Source organism: Coturnix japonica, chromosome 8 (genome assembly GCF_054131305.1).
Source record: "Coturnix japonica strain WE chromosome 8, WE-NBRP24, whole genome shotgun sequence".
In the NCBI taxonomy this organism is placed as follows: domain Eukaryota; kingdom Metazoa; phylum Chordata; class Aves; order Galliformes; family Phasianidae; genus Coturnix; species Coturnix japonica.
In genome coordinates this window covers 6416474-6438900 of record NC_140670.1, presented here as the reverse complement: position 1 = coordinate 6438900, position 22427 = coordinate 6416474, and the positions used below count along the sequence as shown (strand labels likewise).

Sequence of the window (22427 nt, the reverse complement as noted above, 5' to 3'; positions counted from 1 at the left end):
CCTATTTCACTCAATTTGTACACAAAAAAAATAATGCATTATTTCCATTTAAACAAAAGCTATAATAACGTGATGAATATTAAATCACCCTCCAATGGAACTTACAGATCCAGATTACTTTCCTAATGGGCTCTGACTCTCTCGAATAATCCAAATTGTGAAACCATTTTTCCTCCACATTTTATTTAATTCTTCACAGTCTAATGATGCATTTGCTTCTAAAATGATTGAAATAACTCTTAAAATAACTCTCAGAGCAACAGATCTAAGCATTAAATACACCAGAACATAAATGAAGACTGTGCAAAAGGCTTGCCCAGAACAACTGAGGGAACAGCAAGCCTATGCCATTTTTGCACTGCTCTGGGCAAGAAGAAAACCTTGAACTGATGAGGACATTGAAAAAAAAGCTTCACTGAGTTAGAGGGAAGTAAAGTGCCTTCATTACTGTCACAAAGATCTCACGTGTCTAGCATTCCTTGTGTCACTGCAACTTTTTGTACAGCTAAATAAGCACAGTTCTCTTGTTCTACTGGAGTTGCATTAAACTATCAGTACCTCAAATGCTGAACATGATAAAAGCATCTTACTAAATGGATAGCTTAATGTAAAGTCACAAATGTAGCCTATAACAGTGATGACTCCAGAACTGTCTGAGGGCACAACTTGGTGCTCTGCTCCGAGTCCAGGTAATTCCACATCCTTGGAGATCCCCACAGCTGAAAGCATCTGCCCAGGCTCATAGACAGTTTCCTGAAGAGAGGGTTCATCAGAATGGAAACTTGCACAGTTTGAATTCAGAGAATGTTTCACTGACCAGGATACATTCTTTTTTTCCCCAGCAGTTTTTGATTTAGTAAATTCCTAAATAGACACGGAAGCTCGTCTGTGTTTATATTCATCTGCACCTGAAAAGCAATCAAAATTTACTTACTTTTCATCACTGACCCTTTCTGGTTTGTTTTTTTCTAGGTATGGAAAATAATCTTCCTTTCCTGCTTCCAGCTACAAAGTATAAGACAATCTTGCACTTCTATGTGGACTACGGAAATGGCCCTCAAGTTGGTTTAAATTCATAGGATTGTTATGAGTTATTTCATATTCCATAAAGATTACTACAGGGCAGACTACTTACAGTTCTAACTTATCTTTTCAGGAAAAAATAGATATATTGTGGCTTTGGTTTTAAACTCAGTCTTGGATTGCATGGACCTTTCCAGTTCTTGAACTCTGAACAAAAGGCTGGCATTAATAATTCTGCTACCACACACAGGCAGCACACATAGACACACACACAGATGCTGTCGTCTATTTTAAAGGTATATGAATATATCACAAGCATATGAATACTATGTAGGCATGGTAACTGCACATATTTTTCAGTAGGCTAACTAAGCAGAAAAACACTTTGACCCTCAGGGCTCTGTCAAAATTACCTCCTGTCCCATACTTGTCCTCTTCAAGGATTTCAGGAGCTTTATATGTATTATAGTCACCAAGAATAATTACTTCTGTGAAGGCAATGACTAACAACATTATCTGCTCTCTGACGTACTCAGTCACCAAGCTTCACTAGCAGAGGAGAAATAAAGAACCCTTCAGAGTACATTCATTTGACTTATCATTGACCAGAAGAGAAAAGGATTAGCTCTTGTTAAACTGCTAATCCTGGTCTATCAAGAGAGTGCTGAAGAAACCAACAAATGGTGCCACCACAAGAAAAACAAACAAAACTCCGTATCTAAATACAGTAAATTATGAGAAGAAGGAGTGGAATTTCTGTCTCAATAAAGACAGCATGGAGTAGTAAGAGCAAGTCATGCCAACTCCTAATTGGGTAAAACAAAGAAGAAATCTTGTCTAATCAGGAGGAAAGCCACAAATTTGTGCCCTGAGAGGCATCAGCAAAGCTTATTATGAAAAACTGGCAAAGACAGGAAGGAAGCTGAGAAAGGGGTTCCTTGATTCCATATATGAACTCCTGCATACCAATTTACACATACACAACCCTTTATCACTTTCCATGAGATCCATACACCTACCTGAATATGTTAGTATGCGTGCAGACACGGTCACAATTTCCACGAAAGTTGACCAACGGTGGGAATTTGCCCACTGAAGTTCACTGTAGATTTATGTCATGTGACTGTATTTTCTCAGAATAATAGTGATATTGCCTGAAGGGCTGCAAAAATCCTCCAGGACAGACTCCATCCCTCTAATGTTCCATTTCTCCTTTGCATCTATTGAACACTTTCTAAGCAGATGTAAAAACATCTACTGTCTAACGAACGTGAACTTAACAGACTCCCTACTGGAATTAGTTGCTCAGATTCCCAGCAAACCATCCTTACGTTTCTCCTTGTCACTTACACACACCTGAACGAACAGTTTAGCCTTATGCCATGGTTTGAAAAGTCAAGAGATTCAAACAACTGTCAGGCAGAGAAAGAATCCCCAAGAATCCTCTACAAATGACACCTGCAATTTTCAAAGATCTCTCTGTTGAAAATTAATGCATTTGAACCCTTCATTTTAAGGGTGTTTTCTTAAGAGTGAGTGCTGCGTTATGAAACATCTTTCACAGTATAAAGAAAGAAAACAGGATCACCAATTCTCACTGGTTTTGGCAACTCTGTGCCTTGAGATTAGTAGTTAAGATGTTACAAGTGGCTGAAAAAAGAGTACAGAATGCACAGTGAAGCCTCCAGGAGTAAACTAATAATTACCTCTGATCAGACCACAGTGCTGAAAAACCAGCAGAAAAACACTTCTAATAAAGCCTTTCATTTAATTTTTCCATGAGCTTTCCCCCACATACACACTTTTGAAGTCTTCTAAGGTAAAAACTGATTTTAAAATGTAACTATTTTGAATTAAGAAGGCAAGCCTTCCTGTTTTGAAGGTATTAATCCACACATGCTTCTTGATTTCTTTCAAAAGAACTCCTGTCTTTGCTTTGCAAAGCATGTATTGAAAGTATTTGAAAGATTAAAATCATTTCCTTAACTTGCCTTGAATTGAAGTAACACAATTTACCTGAAACTGTTTAAACTGTCCAAAGATATGAACAGCTGCAGGCAGGCTATGATACAATGCCTTTGCCTTTAATTTGAAAAGTAAAGGCTATACCATAATTTTAAGCTCATTTGTATTTAACATCAAGCACTGCCCTGAAAGTATTTAGTGAATTACTTTTATGGGAAACAACCTCTGCCCTTCTGCTCACGTACCCTGCTAGGAAATACAAGGGAGGCGAGGGCTGGGGGCTTACTTTTGCTACTTGCCTCTGTTAGAACACTACTCACATGCTTTAAAAATCAAAGTACTAAAATTAATTTATAAGTAATAATTTGAAGTGAAATTGACTTTCTTTAATTACATTCAGTGTTATATACTGTGATGCATTACTAAATAAAAAAAATACCATCAGAAATGACAAAAATCCATGCTTAATTTAAGAAGGCCAATTACTTTAAGTGCTGTTACAGTCAGAAAAGTGATTCAAGGATTAATATGGAAACACACAATGTCATTTCTTCAATAGCTTCCAGATCAAATTCAATGCAAAAGCCAAAAGGTCACATTATTTTATTTTTTTTTCCCCTCTTTACCCCATGGCATGACAAACTTCCCACTGGAATTGGAGATTGGCTGAATACTTTCTTTCCTATCATTCTCTGCAGCAATAATGGCAATTATACATAATGTCACCAGACACACTCCTTTTCCAAGGAAAGCTTTCATTTTATCCAGGTAGAAGTTGAAGATTTCATGTTTGCCTGGAATCTAGACATCCGGCAGCCCTGCTCAAAGTGAATAACTAGGTGGTACAGAGCTTGTTTGTAATAAATGCTCAGAAAACCTTATTCCTTGTAGGAAAAGGAGCTTCGGTCCAGCCTGTTCCTCTCTCCATCACTGTACGCCAATGACAGAGGTGTCCGAGGACTCCCATCCTACATCGTTGCTCATTATAATGATGTTATGTTCCTCCATGGCTGGCTGCTTAAATTCTGTTCTTTTTTACTCTTCAAATACAACACTGCCAATTCAGGCTTCTCTGCAATGGTTCCAGCTGGCATGCCCCAACCAGCCAAAAAAAGAGGTGTTTTTAACAACATATGCGAACTCAACCACAGAGCTCATGAAGAAAAAGCCAATACTACTTTCCATTAGCATCAGATGTGCCCAACTGGCACATACCAGGTGCAGCTGGTCCAGAACTTCAGTGCCATTTTCCCTGTATTTGCATTAATGAAGCCAGTGCTTCACATCACAACTGATTTGCAGCATTACAGATAGGGACTGTGTAAAATACTCATTTCTCAATTTTCATTGCTATTTTCCATTGCAGATTAAGTACTGCAATAGTACTGGCCTGCAAAAATAAGTATGTTCACAGTAGACCATCTCAGGATCAATAGCCAGCTGTAAAGCTATTGATAGCATAATTCCTGTAACTTCCAATCAAATGCCCTTGACAGGTATGACTCAGAAATAAACCTACCACGTAACTGCTGTAGGAAAGAAAAACTTCTGTGAAAGTCACTACACTGAAAACCAAGTTCTTTCTGTGTACCATAATTAATCACGAAGCTTTCAAGTTAACGTGGCATTCATGAGCATAAAGAGAAAAATGCCTTCAGTCTTAAAATAATAGTTTAGAAACTGAAAATAAGATTAGGTTTAAGGGCTTCTGGGGGGTTGGTTGGTTGGGTTTTGGCTTGTTTTCTTTCCCTGTAGGAATAGAAATTCACTGACAGTCTAAGGTTCTTCAAATGTTTCTTCTGTAGAACTTCTGCACAATACTACCCTTAACCAGATAACACTGTTACTCCTTGAGACCAAGAAGTGAACACTGACCTTTCACAGGTCTAATAGCATTTCATTAATGAAATGGAGCCATAAAAAATTAACTGGGTTGTTTTACATTGTGTAATACATTTATGTAGGAAAGCAGAGAGTCCTCATAACAGAGACAAAGTGTTTCCAACACTACGATTATTCCAGCAAAAGCAAAGCTATTACTCACATTCTCTTCAAAAATACGACTTTCTATTCCTCACTGCCTTCATTTTTGTATCTAGTTCTCATGATCCTTCTCAAATCCTTCCTTTGAATCTACACCTCTTCTCTTACCCTGGAAGCACACTTTCAACTCATTATTACTCAATTTCATCTTACTGTGGGAAGCACCCACTGCTTTTAACCTATCCTCATTTTAGATCCTGGTTAGATTCTTAATTAAAGTTGCCAGACTACCAATTTTTGTGTCAGAAAATGTGATTATTGATGTTTCTAATTCCAGGAGGTCAGCAAAATAAAACATTACACTTCTCAGCAGGCCTTTACACACTGATATTATATATATGCAAAACCACAAAAGATACTTCTGTAGACCAAAAAGCAATTCAAGCCACAAGCACAGCTGAAACTTAGGACAATACAACACAGCTGACTGCTATTGCAAGGTCTTTAACAGGTAGATAGATACAGTTCCACATAGCACTGTATGAACAGCCATTGGCAAAGTTAAATCATTTTTTCCCCAGAAAACTGAGATCTGATACTATGAATTAGCATGGTATTTTCATACAAACCTTTAACTAACAGTGCATTTAATAAGACCTAGTCCTTTGAGTTCTTACTGGATCTGCTTCCCTTCAGAACGTGTCATCTAATTTCATTGCCTAAAAAATTTCTAAAGAAATTCCAAACACAGCCTCAGTCACATTGGGAAGGTTTTCCTTCCCATTTCACATTTCAGAGCTTTCTCAAGACAACACAACAAAGAGAAGATGTGGCAGAAAAGAGATTCAGTCTCTCATTCCAGCTTCAACAGCCGCACAGCACATCAGCAAGAAAGGAGACTTGCCTTATCTATGGCTTATGTGAGTTACTATAGGTCCTCACCATCATTTTCATAAGCAGCAATCTCATCAGCAGAAATCTCCCACTGTGATCAACAGAAAGTAGATTTCTTGCCTCTTCTGAAATTACACACAAGCCTTATATGAGAAAAATAATAAAACACAGACTGAATCACAAAGATCCACCACCTATGTGAAACCTCTCTGCTATTCTGTGAACCCTTATTTTTCATTATATAAATATAGGAGAACCATGTGCTATGTATAAACTGCCTTTCTCCCACTTAACAGATCAGTGTGCCACTGAGAAGAGTTGGAACGCTACAGCTTTCAAATCTGAAGTCTCTGAAAGGTCACTATTCCAGAAGCAAGTTTTTACCCATTTCTTCACCAAAAAAAGTGACAAAATCTAAAGCTGGTTTCGCACAAGGGGAAGTTACACAGTTTGAACCCTGCTTCTACCTTCTCCATTTAGGCACCCGGTTCTTTAAAATTTCTGCATCTTCCCTGTGAAATCTTTCCATCTTTTGTTATAGGTTCCAAATCACCATTACAGGCTGATGCTACTTAAATTGAAGTTATGAGTACAGACTTCTATCTGTTGCTCCAGTGACAAATAAGGCATATTTTATCATAAGTATAAACATATTAATAAATTCGTTCAGTGATACAGTGACTACTCTGCATTCTGATCATTAAGACTGCTCTTTTTCCTTTACTTACCACTGCAAAAATTATACTACAAAATACATGTCTGATAAGGGATGAGTAATTCATGAGGTAAACATTTTTCAGCTCCCGTATAGCACGGCATTACTAAAAAATGAGATTTCTTTAAGTTGTGCAGTGTTATTTCATCTTCAGAAACTCTGACAGTTTCCAGGAGGACACCAAGAGACTGACTGTTTTTTAGAGATCAGCAGACGGACAAACTTAAAACATTACTCGAAAAAGTAGATTTTTTTTTTTTTGATTTTTTTTTTTTTTCCACATAGCAGATAGAGAAGGTCTATTTGTTAAACAACAGAAACCCAATGCTGAAAACTCTCCACAATTACAAACATGTTGTTCAAGTGACCTCCCTCTTCAGGGCCAGCAGTCAATTCCCGCATGTTGAGCTGAAGATGCTCAAGCACAGCTCTGCTGAAGCAAACTAATGAGGGCATTGGGCATGCCTTGAAAGCCAGGTGCTGTTCTTGAGCTCAGCATGCAATTTCCTGGGAACTACGTTATTCATCCACTACTCACCAGTGTCTGCCCAGAGCTGGCAAGCTTCAATTACCAAATGCTTCTTTATTGAAACTCCATCTTATGAAAAAGTCCTTCTGATGAAATTAGTATAAAGTAGACATCCCATCCATGACAAATAGCTAAGGAAATAATACATGGACAGCTACACAACACTCTACACTGGAAGGAAGACACCACCTGTGGTAGCCTTTCATTCCCCTTTACTGTTTCTTTTATGGGTGACAAGTCTATCTGTGATAAGTGGAGAAGGTGAATTTGATATCCGAATTTACAGATTATGAGAATTAAAGACTTCAGGATTTGGTGCTGAAATCTCAAGTCTTTGCCAAGAGCAAAGAAACAGATGTATTACTGGAAAAAGAGGTAGTTTAGTTCAGTAACCAGGTTTGCTACCAGGGAAAATAGGTGACAGCAGTGTCACCTATTTTCCCTGACACAGGACATCTGCAGTTTTACCAAGGCCAGGATTCTCTGGGGATTAAACTGCCTTCCCCTTTGAAGATTTCTAAGTAAAGCAGCCTAATTTCTTTCAGGCTTGCAAAATAAAAGCTACAGATTAGAAAGTGCGAAAGAAAAGCATGTATAAAAATGATGTTTGTAAGGCATCCTTTTAAAACCCTCTGTTATTCTGGAAAATTACTGCTAGAATAATTTTAATTTTAAGCTCAACTCTCTGCTAAATAGCAACATGGTCAGCACTACTGAGATGTACTTACAGTGCTGGCTTTGTTTCCAGTGTTTACTGTTCTAAGATTACATAGGACAGTAAGTCAACAACAGTCTATTTGCTGGGTTCTTACATTTTTGAGTCAACTGATTACCTCTGTACAAGTATCACGGCAACCTTCTCATGCTTAAAATAAGTGTAATTAAAAGTATGTAAGAGCCTCGATTGATTTCCCACTTAAAATCATCACCATCGACTTCCATTTGGCTGTTGAAGAAACAGCTAATGACAGAAGTCAACCTCTTGTACAGCTTTCTTTTCTTGTTGTTTTTAAGCTACAAGTAGCCCAAATTAGTAAAACAAATATCTCACTGATTCATCCATGAAAAACCTCCATTACATAGCAATAATACAAACATGGAGCTACACGGCAATTGCTGAAGACTGTGTATAAGATCTAAACTATATGCAGAGATGCACGTAAGATGATCTTTCCAACTGCAATCTAACCTCAATTTCCTTTTTTTTATATTCTTTTCATACCAAGTCACCAGACCAAAATTCATACACATCACACTGTAAACACAAAGTATTTGCAGGGTTTTAAAACATGCAATAGAAAATTTATCATCCCCATTACAGAATCCATATCCTAAGATGAAAGTACTGAAAATACTCTAAGTTAATCATATGGAACAATGTTCCTACCAGTTGAGCGGGGTAAAATGAAAATAAAAAAGTAGGCAGATACTTCGCTCAGAGCTTGACACAAACTGAGTTTTATATTTCTTCTTATTGCTTCTTTACACCCTTCAAAAGGTATTACATTCCCATGTGCAGAGGCTTCTTTTTGCTATGCTTCTGCACAAAGTACAAATTTTGCTGAAGAAGGTGCAGCAGACGTAGTGAAAACTGTAACTTTTGGTTTAATTCCAGGAAACATAACGCTGTGAAAATTACTCCAAAAGCAGAATAGTAAGAGGAGGCAAAAATGTGTGAAAAAAAATATGGTAACAGTTACTTTGAAAATTAATCCTTAGAGGGAATAGTACTCAGCTCTGATAGAAAGTGTATTCCGGGAATGGGTAGATGCCATGTTGAACTTCCCTGCACAGCTATATGACCCTTGCCAATCAATGAAAATGCTTTATTAATATTTTACTTCAGAAGTGTGAGATAATTCAAACTTTGGCTTTTCTCTGTAGGTGTTGCTAAGCAACTTCGCTGCTTGTCTGAGAATTAGTTCTCACTGCAATCTTTCCTTCAAACCAAAGACCTGTGTCACTTAAAACACTATCCCCTTTGCCAGAGAGAGGCCCAGCAAGTTCTATCCCTCCCAATGCTTGTGTTTCCCTTTCCCTAGTTAAATTTAACAACGTCTGAAATTCTCTGCTTTACTCACCATAATCGCTGTCATAAAAGACAATGAATTTCTGCCACCGCAGCTCCGTGACCAATTTCAGCATAACATCATTGAGGCGGACCGGTGGCCGGGCAGCCAGCGTGTACTCCTCCTCCTCCAGGCTGGGGTTCAGGTGGCAGGCCGTGCGTGGGGAGCCTCCCGTGTTGCGCTGCACAAAGAGATGTGGGATGTGCATGGCATCTGTCAGGGACTGCAGGGCGTTGGCTGAGGCACAACCTGTGGAGGTCACCAAGGCTAAGATCCCCAAGGTCATCAGGTCGCAGGCTGCAGAAGACAAGAAATAAAGGTGGGTTAGAACAGGTTCACAAATTCCTTTGACTGACTTGCGCACCAGAAAGGGGACATGACAGGCTTTGCCCTTGTCATTAAGGCAGAGTGGAAGAGATTTGTTACAGTTCAGCTGAAGCCTTTTAAAGATCACAGTGTATCTTTATGGTAAGCAACAGTATCTTCACTCTGTACAGATAAGATTAATCTGGGGACATAAGACATTACTGCTGCCATTTCTTCATACCAAAGCCAATCTAAATGGAGACTCCAGCCCTCAGTGCAAGGCAGAGGCAGGAACCAAACTCCAGATCTTTACAACTCACTTCACTGCTTTCCCCTCTCTGCTGCATGCTCCCTATGTGGGCTTTGGATAACAAAGAGCAATTTTTGTTTCAAGGATTTATTTTAAACAACAGAGTTTTGAAAGATTTTTAAGTTGATGAAGAAACACTCACTGAGTGCCTCTCAGAGCAACAACAAAAGCGCTCATTAGAAGAAAGGCAATTCATGAATGACTAAACAATTATTAGTAACACTGTAGTTCCCTTTAGAAGATCAGGGAAAGCATGAAGCAATGAAAAATAGATATAGATATTTGAGACTGTTTGTTTCCAAGAATGAAGCAAAACCAAGCTTGAAGCACAGCCTGACAGGATGGGCAATGCCAGCAGCAGAGGCCTGCAGCCTGGGCCTACCAGGCTTGCTTCTCCTCAGGGTGAGCCTGACTTCAGCTGGAGTTACAGAAGGTTTTCACTACAGCCCCTAAAGCTTTACCTCAGCAGCTACTCTGTCAATGCTGGGGATATGCACAGCATATCCCAGGAGCTCTCAACAGCCACAAGCCTTCAGATAGGAGCCCAGGGCTTCTCACTGATCTCCTCCCTCGAGGAGGGCTGGGGGTCTGCTCAGGGTTCAGCTCTCTGGGGGAAACAGACCCAGCAGAAACAGGAAAATGAACACAGGGTTCAGGAAGGGTTCCTTTGTCCTCCTTTTACCAATGCTTTCATATGCATCTCCACATTCACAGATCAAAAAGCCAAAGAAGAAGGAGAGTTTATGAATAATTAATAATAATTAGCTGTTAATTATCGATTAATATAGATTTTTATAAAGTCGTGGCAACTGAATGCATACAACTGTGCCTAATTCAACCAGTGAATCATTTCACCAAATATCCTCTTAGAGCAGACAGAAAACAAATTTATTTCACGTTGATAGGAGTTAACTGAAAAAAAAAACCAAAACCATTTAATCTTCTCTACAGAGCATTCAACATGTATCCTAATGCAACACAGAAACACAAAGTGCTTCCCAAATTATTTTCTTGATGATCTTTACAATAAACACATGTCAGCTCCATTATCTAAATTTTTTACTCTGCATTAATTATAGTTATATGAAATCGTACTTTGTTCTTCCTGAGAGCTGACCTGATTTAGCAACATGAAGGCATTACATTTGCCAAATGGGAGATCCAGGTTTGGGAACAGACTTGATTTCCCAGGCTCCTTGCCAGAGAAAACTGAACATGTCATACAGGTAATTTATTTAGTCACAGCAGGGGAGGGAACAGGAAATGGAGAAGTGGGAACAGAGGGAGAGAATGGCAGAGCAGAGCTGCAGACCCCCGCAGAGAGCACCAGCCACTGAGCTTTGCTGCACCAAGGGTGAGAAAAGCAAAGCTCCGCAGACCCACAGAAGGAAGAGTTTGCTTGCACAAACAAGACAGAAGGACAGAAGAAATAAAGCCCTTTCTTACAGAAGACTGCATTCAGAGAGTCACTTATTCACGGAACACAGAACCTATCATCAGTTTCATTACAAGAGAGATCTTCATTCCGAAGGTGACAGTAATCAAAAGCTGCTCTCTTACCAGCAGCAAAAAGATCAGTGGTACAACAGACCACAGCAAACGGTCCCCCATTTTTCTTGGCACAGACTGCAGCTGAAATATTTCAGCAAAGACTGCTTTGGTTGAGGGATTTTCAGTGTTTTGCAGTTTATGCCAATGGTTTGAAATGAAGAATTAGCCAATCAGCTTCTACATTCTGATATTTTGTCAACTGATTGTGTTCTGCCTGAAAGCATATGCTACACAGCAACTCTTTTTTCCTCTTGCCTTTCTGTTTTCACATAGTACAGCAAGCAATAAAAACTGGAATGACTAAGGAAAAGAGGTTTTGTATTTTCTGAATCACTTTCTTCAGTCAAATTACAGAATGTGAAACCAAACGTGTCATAATTTCAATAGAAGACTTGCAATATATAAAAATACAATGGATTCCAAGACGTTTAACCTCCACAGTCCTCACTGAAGGCTAAGAATAAGCTTTCAGCACATTTAGAAGAAAACTGCTTTCTACATGAGTAGCACAGCAGGGAACAACTACAGAAGTATAACAGACTCTAGTTCATTAACTCATCAACTCTCAACACATCTTGAAATCGCCTAGCAAGAGAATGTTCAAGAGATACACAATCTCAGAGGAAAACTGCTGACTTCCTTTTTTAGGATTTCCCTACTTACACTCTGTGGCACAAGAAAAGATGGGTAATTTTGCCTTACCTCACGCTAGCTATTGATATAGGTGGGTTTGCTTAGCAATAGAGATTACTACATTAGATTAAGAACCAATATATTATATTAGCAAGATGAATCCATACGTGATAGTTCTAAAACTTTCCACTTCAACTTTAGTGGGTGAACAGTGGTGTTTTCCTCAATAATTTGGTGCTGCAGACATAATAGAACACTTTCATCTTTAGCTTCAAAGATTTTGCCTCACGAGAAGAACTGGTGTCACAATAGAGGACTTTTATCTTTTGCCTCCAAAGGTGAAAGGACATTTTCCTTGTGTTCCACATGTACTGTTTTTGAAAGCTGCACACTATGGCCTAACAAGCAATGGAAATTCTCCAAAGTGGATGAAAGTGAGTCAAAGGCCTCAGTGATGAAGCTGATAGTGAAAAATGGGGAAGAAGTAGGTAGGCACTTGACCACCCTAGATACCACTGAAAGGATATTAGCATGTATTGATGAGTCCTTGAAAAGGAATGAATATGTATGCCAATGTACTGCATATGTATGCCTTAACTACTCAAATGTAGGTTGTTAAATCTGAGAGGGTGCACTTGCTTGTCAAATGCTGGTATGTATTGCAAGGAATAAAAGAATGCTGCTTTCTAACAGCACATTGGAGTTAGAGGGTTCTTTCCCTGGATTTTGGATGATACTATGGATTCTGAGCAACTACTCAACTCAGCACGTGACTGAGTAGATCCTTAATTATGTACCTCAGCTATCATTTCATATGCACCTCAAATAGGACTTCAACTTCTTGCAGACAAGTTGCACAAATCCACTCTTTATTTTTTTATAAATGAAACAGAAGTTTGAAACACTGTGGCTCCTACAAGTTTCTTAGTGTAAGGGAGAGATGAATCCAAATGCACTGATTTTTAGTGATTATCTTTTTAATTACTAGAGATGTACCACACTTTCATCTAGCTAAGATTCTTTCATATTTATTTACCCTGAAGATAATATTCTCTAGTTTCAAGAAATAAAAAAATAATGATTTTTAATTTGAGTTCTACTGATAAAAGAGACAGTGTTGTGGTAAACTCCAGATCACACTGCTATATGATTAGCAATAGTTATTAGTTTCCTGTATTGAATATCTTCATCACTGTCAGGACACATCTTAAGAGGATACCACCATGCCACAAACCATACTGTAAGAAATGTTCATGGTGACCTGGTAAAAACAGGATCACTACACTTAAAACAATAAATCTGCATTCAAACCATGTAAGTAGATTAAACTAGTTAATGGTGCTATTGGTCCAAGTTCTAACAATAGATTAGATGATCTCAAGCTTATATTTGATTTGTTTCCTAAATTATCAATTAATCCAGTTTCTAATCATCTCAGTGAAATATCTCTCCTAACCTGTTCTTTGGAAGCCCACTTTCAGAACAACCTTTTTCCCACACGCTTGACCTTTTTTTCTTCTTAAAGTGCTATTTCTATTACAGAGGAATAGATGAATTCTTTATCCATTGCATTGTTGTTCATTTCTGAACATCTACCTTCTCTGTAGTCAACATCTGATAAAATCTTGAATAAAGGTGCTATCTTTTCACAATATTAGCAGAAGTAACATGTTGGTACTTTGGGGGAGCCTTCTTACATCCATTTCTCTAATTTGATTCTAGTATCATAGTGATATATACTAATTTTCTTTCCTCATTTGTTCAGTTCATCTCTAGCTCTAAACAAATTCCATTAAGATCACAAATGAGACTGGAAGAGCAGCTGATTTTTTTCATATTGCATCTTATCCTCACTGCCACTTTCAACATGTGGAACTCTTCATGGTGTATGAGAGAATGCCATAATTCTGCCTTGCTACAAGTACATTTAAGATTATACTGTCCTATCATTGATTCCTGTATTGCCATCCTATCTTTGAAGACATATGAACACTGTAAACTTTGGCACCAACTTCATAAGGATAACTGCATTAAGGGCTTTTGCTCAAATCTCACTGTAATTGAATCTCTCTGCATGGAACCAAAATACTCCATGAGACACTGCTGACCTGCTCCTGGTAACATGACAGTATTGTTATCTTTCAGTCCCCTTTTCTTTTGTTTATACATTTATCAACAGTCCAGCTGCCACTGATTTCTGATCTAACAAGACATCCTCCTACTGGTATTCACACTGCCTCTTCCAACATCTAAGCCCTGACATCTCTCACTTCTGTGTATCACTACAGCTGGTCCTACCCACTTTGGTCACCATTACATAAATCCTCCCTTATTTTCTTTTTTGCTTGAATTATTTTCTTCTTTTCCAGTTTGACTAGCCCTTAAGAGCTCATTACCGCACAGCAAATGGAGTATCATCCTAATCAAACAACTTGAGTTTTTAAACAATTTCACTGTTTGAAAATCTGCCTTTTCTTTTTTCTTCTTAGGAAGACCCTCAAATGAAGGATGAGAACATCAATCAGACTCAGCAAAGGAATGGAAATACAGTACACACTGAACACACCTGGTATTTTTGGTGCAGTACTCTGCAATGAAATGATTAACAAAGTTGGCACTTAAGTGTTTTTAATTAAGTTTCAAAGCTACTATCCTGCTGAGATGAAGTACTCTACATTTGTCTTAGTACTATCATTGCTGTCATCCTGGCTAAAAGTCATTTTTCTTGTAGTTTATCTTAGCAAACCAGAAGGAATAAAAATAATTTTTTTATTAAAAACATCAAATTCAAGGGAACATATGAAATTGTGGGAAAAGTATATTTTGGCATACTAAATCCTTGTATTTCATGGGATTATTATCAATTTATGTGATTTAAACTGCTGCAAGTCAAACCAAGTAGCCGAGCTATCAAAATACTGTGTGTTATACACAATTAGTTATTGTATTATTCGTGCATACAAAATCTAATCATCCATTTGATTCATTAGTCAATTTATAAACAAAAAGATGCACATAAAAAGTTTTGAGTAAAACATTCTTATAGGGAAGAATTGGGAGATAAAAATACATCGGGTCAGGAAGGCGGTAAGCTGTATCTTTAATCAAGACATTAAGTGCTCAGGAAACTCATTCATGGAGGTATTTTTTAACTTAAATGGAAAAGGTCTTTCTGGGAGATGTGTCTGGAGCACTGAGATGAGATGAAAAAGATGACAGTAGGAGGAAAAAGACTGCAGCCCTCCCAGCAGGTGTTTAAAACAAGATGGATGATGACAGTTTCATCACAAAGAAAAAATAGCAAACAACACTAAGCAGGGAAGCATTTTCATGCATATATAAACAAAACAAAACAAAAAAAAATGTTTCTGAAGTAGTACGTGAGAAACTTCTACAGCCAAGAGCTAAAATATACAGCAAATGCAGTCCTGCAAGAAAGAGGCAAGACTATTAACTATCTACATTTTAATTCTCTTCAGGCCGTGACAGGTATTTAAGATTTAAATGCCTTTGTGCAAATTCACTCTATTGGGCACACAAAATTAGAGAATAATCTTATTAATACCACTAAAGATGCTTCTATTAAATGTGTTGATCTACAAAAAAAGATTAACTCCTACTACTGATGAATTGAGGACAATATCAAAATCAGCTATGTAAGCATTCAACCTGATGACTCACTAAATTGAGTTTCCAAAGGAATGTGTTCTTCCTTAATTCATGTTTGATGGTGTTTGGTTACTCTTCAGCTTCTTTCATTAATTGAGAAAGGCAATTTATAAAAAATTTACATTATTAGTACCTAATGACTGTCATTTTATGCAGCTCCTCTTTCTTCAGATATTCAACAGTAAGAATCTTTTTCTTTCCCTCATTTTTAAGGGCTTCTGCTTCTCCGTATGTTCTACATTTATATTATACCTCCCCCTTTTCAAGTAACTAAGATTTTATTCTAAAAGCCCACATGAAGCTATAGTTACTTGTCACAACAGAATAACTGTTAAAAGAGAGAACAATATAACAAATGTCAAAAGTAAAAATATTTTATGTAGCACTTTTATTGCTGTATTGCTTTACATGCACTGAAGTTGAACATTTCTCACCCTACCACACAGACCTTCAATCCAAACATAAGACACCTTAAAACGAGAATGCAAATTTAAAATTAGTCATGGTTTAACCAAAAGCAACCAAAACTCCTCATTAGCCCTAATTAGACTGTGGGTTTCTGGATATAGTGCTTTAAGAACAATATATATTTCCTCTCTTTCATTTAAGAAGCTGTTCAGTACTTTAGACCAGTATCCGGGCATTCTTGATATAATTACATTGGAAGCTCCAGAAAAGTCTAACATAGCCTCACCACAGATGCTGATGTAAATCATGTTCCTGATGTAAATCATGCTAGTCAGATGGATAAGCTTGCTAGACTTCACAAAAACTCAATGCAGATACTGAAAATAAATGAACTGTATACTCAGCAGAGAAGCAGAGCAAACTTTTATGTTTGCCCCTTCCAAATCCATGCTCTCAGAGCCCAACATCAAGCAAACATTCCTTTCAGCATTCCTTTCTTAAAGCTGCGTTAAGAAGAGTCTACAGGAATTCATTACAAGGTTCTCTCCATTTCCAAGCAGCCAAGCACACTTTCTTCCGACAGACTGTAATCCCAACAACAGCACCAAAACCTGACACGTCACATTACCAGAGCATCCCAGACAAGACACCAACAGAGAGGTACAGGCTGCCTCTAACCTCCATGTGAATGAGAAAAGAACATTGCTAAAGCCTTGTAAGCTCATATCATTGCCTTCAGTGAAACTACAGAGGAAATAGTTATCGTCCAGCACTGAAATTTTCATTGTGAGACCTCCATGGGGTATTTTTTGCTACTTACTCTCCTAACAACTACCAACTAAAAGGAATAATTACCACGTAACCTGTTTCTGGTTATTTCTTCCTTCAAGGTTTCCATCTTGAAGGAAGTTAGGTGTTTTTCTTAGCAACCGAATCTTAGCAACAAGAATGGTAAGTCTGTTGAAGAATATATACATGTACATATAATATAATATATATATTATATTATATTTTGTGTATATATATATATATACACACACACACACAATATATATATATATATTATATATATATGTTATATATATACAATATATATATATATATATTATATTCAGCCCTATAGCTGAACATTTAGGTTTCTACTTTAGGAAACATTCTTAGTAGGCCAGCTCACATCACTAAGTGATCCAAAAAAATAGATATGCATCACTGCTTATATTCTCTAAGATAATTATTTCAGAAGGCCAGCAGCTGTAAGGAAAAGACTGAAGGAAAACAGTATACATATATATTAGTGAGCATGTTAAGTGTATGTGTAGTGTATGTCAAAATATCTCTGATAAAGAAACATATAAAAAATGCATCTCATCAGTAAAGGAAAGCAAGAGATTTAGACATGTTTACACAAAAATTTCAGAAATAATATTATTTGACAGCTGCTCATGTTTACTGAAATTCAAGCATTCAGCAGTGTAAACTAAAGAAAGGGTGAGGGGAAGAAAAATGAAATTTTATATATATATTCCTTCTCCAACACCATGCCACCTCACTCCCCCAAAGCAAGAACTGCTTGCTGTTTGTTCCTCACAGGACCAAAAGGCACACTGGCAGTACAACCTTTCTTGTGCTGCTTTACCAATAGGGGAAGCAATATTTTGAAAAAGCTTGCCTACAACTGTATGCCTTACTGATACATTGTGGGCTTTCTTAGAACCACAGAATGGCCTGGATTGAAAAGGACCACAATGCTCATCCAGTTTCAACCCCCTGCTATGAGCAGGGTCACCAGACCAGGCTGCTCAGAGCCACATCCAGCCTGGCCTTGAATGCCTCCAAGGAAGGCGCATCCACAGCCTCCTTGGACAACCTGTTCCAGTGTGTCACCACCCTCCGGGTGAAAAACTTCCTCCTAATATCCAACCTAAACCTGCCCTGTCTCAGTTTAAAACCATTCCCCCTTGTCCTATTTGCTATCAATGCATGTTGATTGTTTGAATCTGAATTCTTTGGAAAAGATCCCTAGGATGCATGGCTCTAGCATTAACGACCAGCTACTCTGCATTAACCAGGCAATGTTCTCAGCATATATAAGCTGTCTGAGCTCCCTGACAATACCTGGACTGTCCTTTACCTCTAAATAGCAGTCATGCCTTGTTTCCTCTTTATCTCCATGTTTCAGCATTTTCAGTAAACAGTTATTGTAACAGCTTGTTACACACATGGAAAGATCACCCACTTTTGGCATGACGGCTGAAGAAATGCTTTTGTTTTATAGGAAGTGTTTACTCACCAAATTGCATAATTCCTTTCCCTAGAATGCACACTGACTACAGCATATTGAGGCTTAAAGTAATTTCCCTGGAAAAGCAAACCAATTTCAACACACAACACCATGTTTTGTGTCACTATCAGCCTGATAAAACACTAGCTGCCATCCACGAGAAGATAACAAGGGCGGACGGAGAGAAGAGATATCTAGACCAGCCTTCTGTTGGCTTTTATGTAGTTAAAAGTAAGATTCGAAGTGGTGAACAATACGCCATAAAGAAGAAATACAGTTATCAGAACTAGCTTTCATTTAGCTTACAGGAGCATGTTAATAGCTCTCTTCAGTCTTTAATAATCTAAAATAAAACATGAAAGTCCCCTCAGACCAAGTAAAGCTGCTCTATGGTCAAAGCAGTTCAGCTTCCATACAATTGAGTGACGCCACCAAGTGGTGAACAAATATGCCAGTTGTTTTCCAAATACATATATTTTTTTGTTTAATCTTCATTGAAAACACTACTTTCTGTGCAGAAAAGCTGCCAGCATGAAATCAGAGCAGGGCATATGTCACTGCTCAAAGTCCACTGAGAGTACACATTGAAAGATAATTGATGGCTTTGTTTTACAAAAGAGATCTGATACTGCTCTCTGGCTCCTCCAAAGAAGGTAAGAATCTGAGAGTAAAGCAGCTTTATAGCCAATAATCTACTTTATAGCTGAATTTTGCTTGCCTTTGCACTTGAGTGGATATGGAAGACTGAGCCAGTAAAGACTGCATTGGGTATTAAAGGAGGAAAAAAGGATGTGGGGGTTTTTTTGACAGCGATTTACAAGTATCAGTCAAGACATGAATTATCCAACCATTTCAACTTCTTGTAGATTTTATTACATTTTACTAAAAAATAACAATAAAAAACCTCAACTGAGTGGTACCTGGCAGGAAGTCTCCAAAATAACTGCGCTCTTCTCAACAACGCGTAATTCCATTAGTAATGTTTTCCTGCCAGAATTACAGCTTAACATGAAGTTTGAAACAGAATAAGCATTTCTGGGAATTTTAAACGAAGCATGGTTTTACAGAGCTGCACGTTAGTCACAATGGCATCAATACTACCCTAAATCACCAGGTCGAACCAGACAGCTTTGACTCCTTTTTTTTCTGTCCTTCTACATCAGTTCAAGGTAGCATTAACTGCAAACCATCTCAGTTATTTGAGGGGCATACAACTGTGTTTTTTCCTGAATAGCGGCGCATTTAACTTCCACTCCCACAGCAAGTTCTTCAATAACTGCTTTCTTTTGCCCTTCAGCACAGACTAAACTCCATTTTCTCACCCTCTGCTTCTTTCACCTGCTTCTCATCACAGATCATAATGCTATACAAGTATATTTTCCCCACCTTCATTAGCATTCAGCAGGGATGCCCAGCTCTGCTGCCTCCTTAGGGGCTGTTTTGCATGTACACGCTGAGTATTATTTTAACGTCAGTGTGGCTCAGGCTGAGTTCCGGCATGCACAAAAGGAAAACACTCTATTGCCATTTACAAAAAGCAGTCAAACGTGGTGGTTTCAGACAAGCTGATAAAACCTCCGAGTTCCTGGTAGCGAGAAACTCATTTGGATTCTGAGCAGTATTGACAAGCAACAAAACACGTTGCTTGCCCGTCTAATTAGCAGCAAATGATACATATGCACAAAAAGTGCCAAGAGAAACTTTGATTATTTTCCTCTTGTTGCACTCTCCCTCCCATTAAATTGTTTTTTTGTATCCTGCCCTATGCTGAAAACCAGGGGGGGGGGGGGGGGGGGGAGGAGGAGGCACCAGTCTGAGCATAGCAACGTTACTACCAAACAAACTGCAAGAGATTTCTCCATCCCCTTGTTTCCCCGGCACACATTGCACGTGCTGCTCACTGCACACTCCTACTCCCCGAAACAGTTCTAAGCAAACCAAAACACTGACGTGTGATCCCTTCTCCATGACCCATTTGGCATCGTGCTACAGGAAAACGCCTACTTGAAAATGACAAACTGCTGCAAACATCACGAGGCAACATTTCACTTCCTCTGACCTAAACTTTAAGCAGGAGACTTAGGATTAAGCATCTAGGCATGTACGATACTAACAGAGCTACTGTGGTACGAGAGAAACTGTCACAAGTCAGGAAGTTCAGAAGAGCTACAGTCACTTCCACACGCAGCCAGCAGGTTCCTTAAACCACAGTGCAGCCTAAGGAATACATGCTCTGAAAACATATCCTTATCATCCTGTTTCTGATGGCTTTTCCCCTAGACGGGTGTTGTCTACCAGCAAAATGGACAGGGCCATTGCGTAAGCCACAGAGACAGCAGGAAGCAATTTGTGTAGCTGGGCAAGTGTGCTCATAGTGAGGGAGCCAACTGCAGCAAACAACATGTATTTATTTGTGCCATCTGCTGAAAGACTCGTAGTGTTTACAGGTCTAGCTGTGAGTCAGTACGTATTTATAGCATATATTTATTGACAGAATTTAGTGGTTGATTTATTGAAACAATCTCTGCACTGTACCACATCCTTACAATTGCATCCAAGGATTATGCAAATTTTCCAAGCCTAGCAACAGTCTAATGCTACTATTTCAGTTTATAAAGTCAACTTTCAAAAGGAACACTTTTTTCTTTCATTACCCATGAAACACATAACGAATGCCAAAATCATTTTTGCTCAATACTCAGACAAAGATCCACTCCTCACTCAGCACCAGTATTTCCTACATGGAGAAAACAAATCAAAACCAAACTGAATAAAAACCATGTTGCCATTTTCAAATCCCCATGGCCATCCAGAAGTACAAAACGGGTGGCATTCCTGCCTGCCTTTTAGCAGTTGCCCAAGAGCAACTGCAGATGCCACACATGACTTTAAGACATCTAACAGAACTATGTTAAATTATTTGAGCAGCAGCGTGAATTTTTCTCTTCCCCTCAGCTCAGCATGAACCAAATCAGGGGAAAGCATCAAAACCTACACAGTTTCAAGAGATCTCATCTAAATACATGAAATGAGCCAGTTGTTCAAACATATTTTAACACCTGATGAGTTCTGTAGCAAAAGCTGACTTAAATGTTATCTGACCTCTCTAATTTTTGTCTGTGTGCTCTTATTTTTTTTTGAAAACAAGAAAATAGAAAATATCTCCATCTCTCTATCTAAGCAGATTTATATGATGCTGTGGACCAACACACATCAGCACAGAAGTACAGTACTTCCTTAATATCATATTTTTCAAATGTGTAGTAAAATTTTCCAAGTAGTATCTTGCACCTATTTTTTTTTTTTTTTTTCTAGCCATGAGAATCACTTTAAGGAAGACACCATTTTAAAACTAGTAAGTTGTCCCAAAGATGCACAGGTTTGGTAGAGGTGAGTGCCTTTCCAGCACAGAATACAGCTCAAAGAAAACCACCCTGAAAGGCAAATCAAGAAGTCATCTAGAAGTGGTCAAGCCACATTCTCTACTAGAAGAATCACAGAATCATTAAGGTTGGAAAAGACCTCCAAGATTATCTAGTCCGACCCCAAACCATTCCCACCATTCCTACCCATCATGTCCCTCGGTGCCACATCTGCATGTTTTCTGAACTCCTCCAGGGACAGTAATTGTGCCTCCTACGTGGGTAGACAGTTCCAAAACACTGCCACTCTTTCAAAGGGGTCTTCATACCCAACCTGGACCTCCCCTGGCACAACCTGAGGGCACTGTCTCTCATCCTATCACTGTTACCTGGATGAAGAGACCAATCCCCACCTCAAAACAACCTCCATAGAAAGCAATAGGGTCTTGCTCTTCTCCGGAGTAAACAGTTCCTGAAGGACTGAATCACTGTAATGACTGCATGCTTTTAAGAAGCTTTACTTCTTCATTGTTCACCTTCTGACTGGGTTCTAGAAACTCACAGAAATATATTCCAAGCACTCAAATCACAACTGCGAAGGAGTCTGTTAATGTAATTCAAGTTTCTGTGAGCTATGCAGAGAGATGATCTTTTTTAATGCATAAACCTTACAATTACCTGCTAAAGTGGGCCAGAAATAGAAAACAGGCATATTAAATTCATATTGAA

General features: G+C 38.4%; 1 protein-coding gene across 4 annotated transcripts in view; it reads right to left on the bottom strand.

The window, feature by feature from the left end:
* Positions 1 to 22427, bottom strand: part of GRID1 (glutamate ionotropic receptor delta type subunit 1) — a 474308-nt gene that overhangs the window by 278663 nt on the left and 173218 nt on the right. For all 4 annotated transcript variants that reach the window (XM_015865985.3, XM_032445261.2, XM_085555004.1 and 1 more), the window contains exon 3: positions 9191 to 9475. In XM_015865985.3, coding sequence (XP_015721471.2) covers positions 9191 to 9475 — 285 coding nt within the window. The remainder of the gene's footprint in view (positions 1 to 9190; positions 9476 to 22427) is intronic.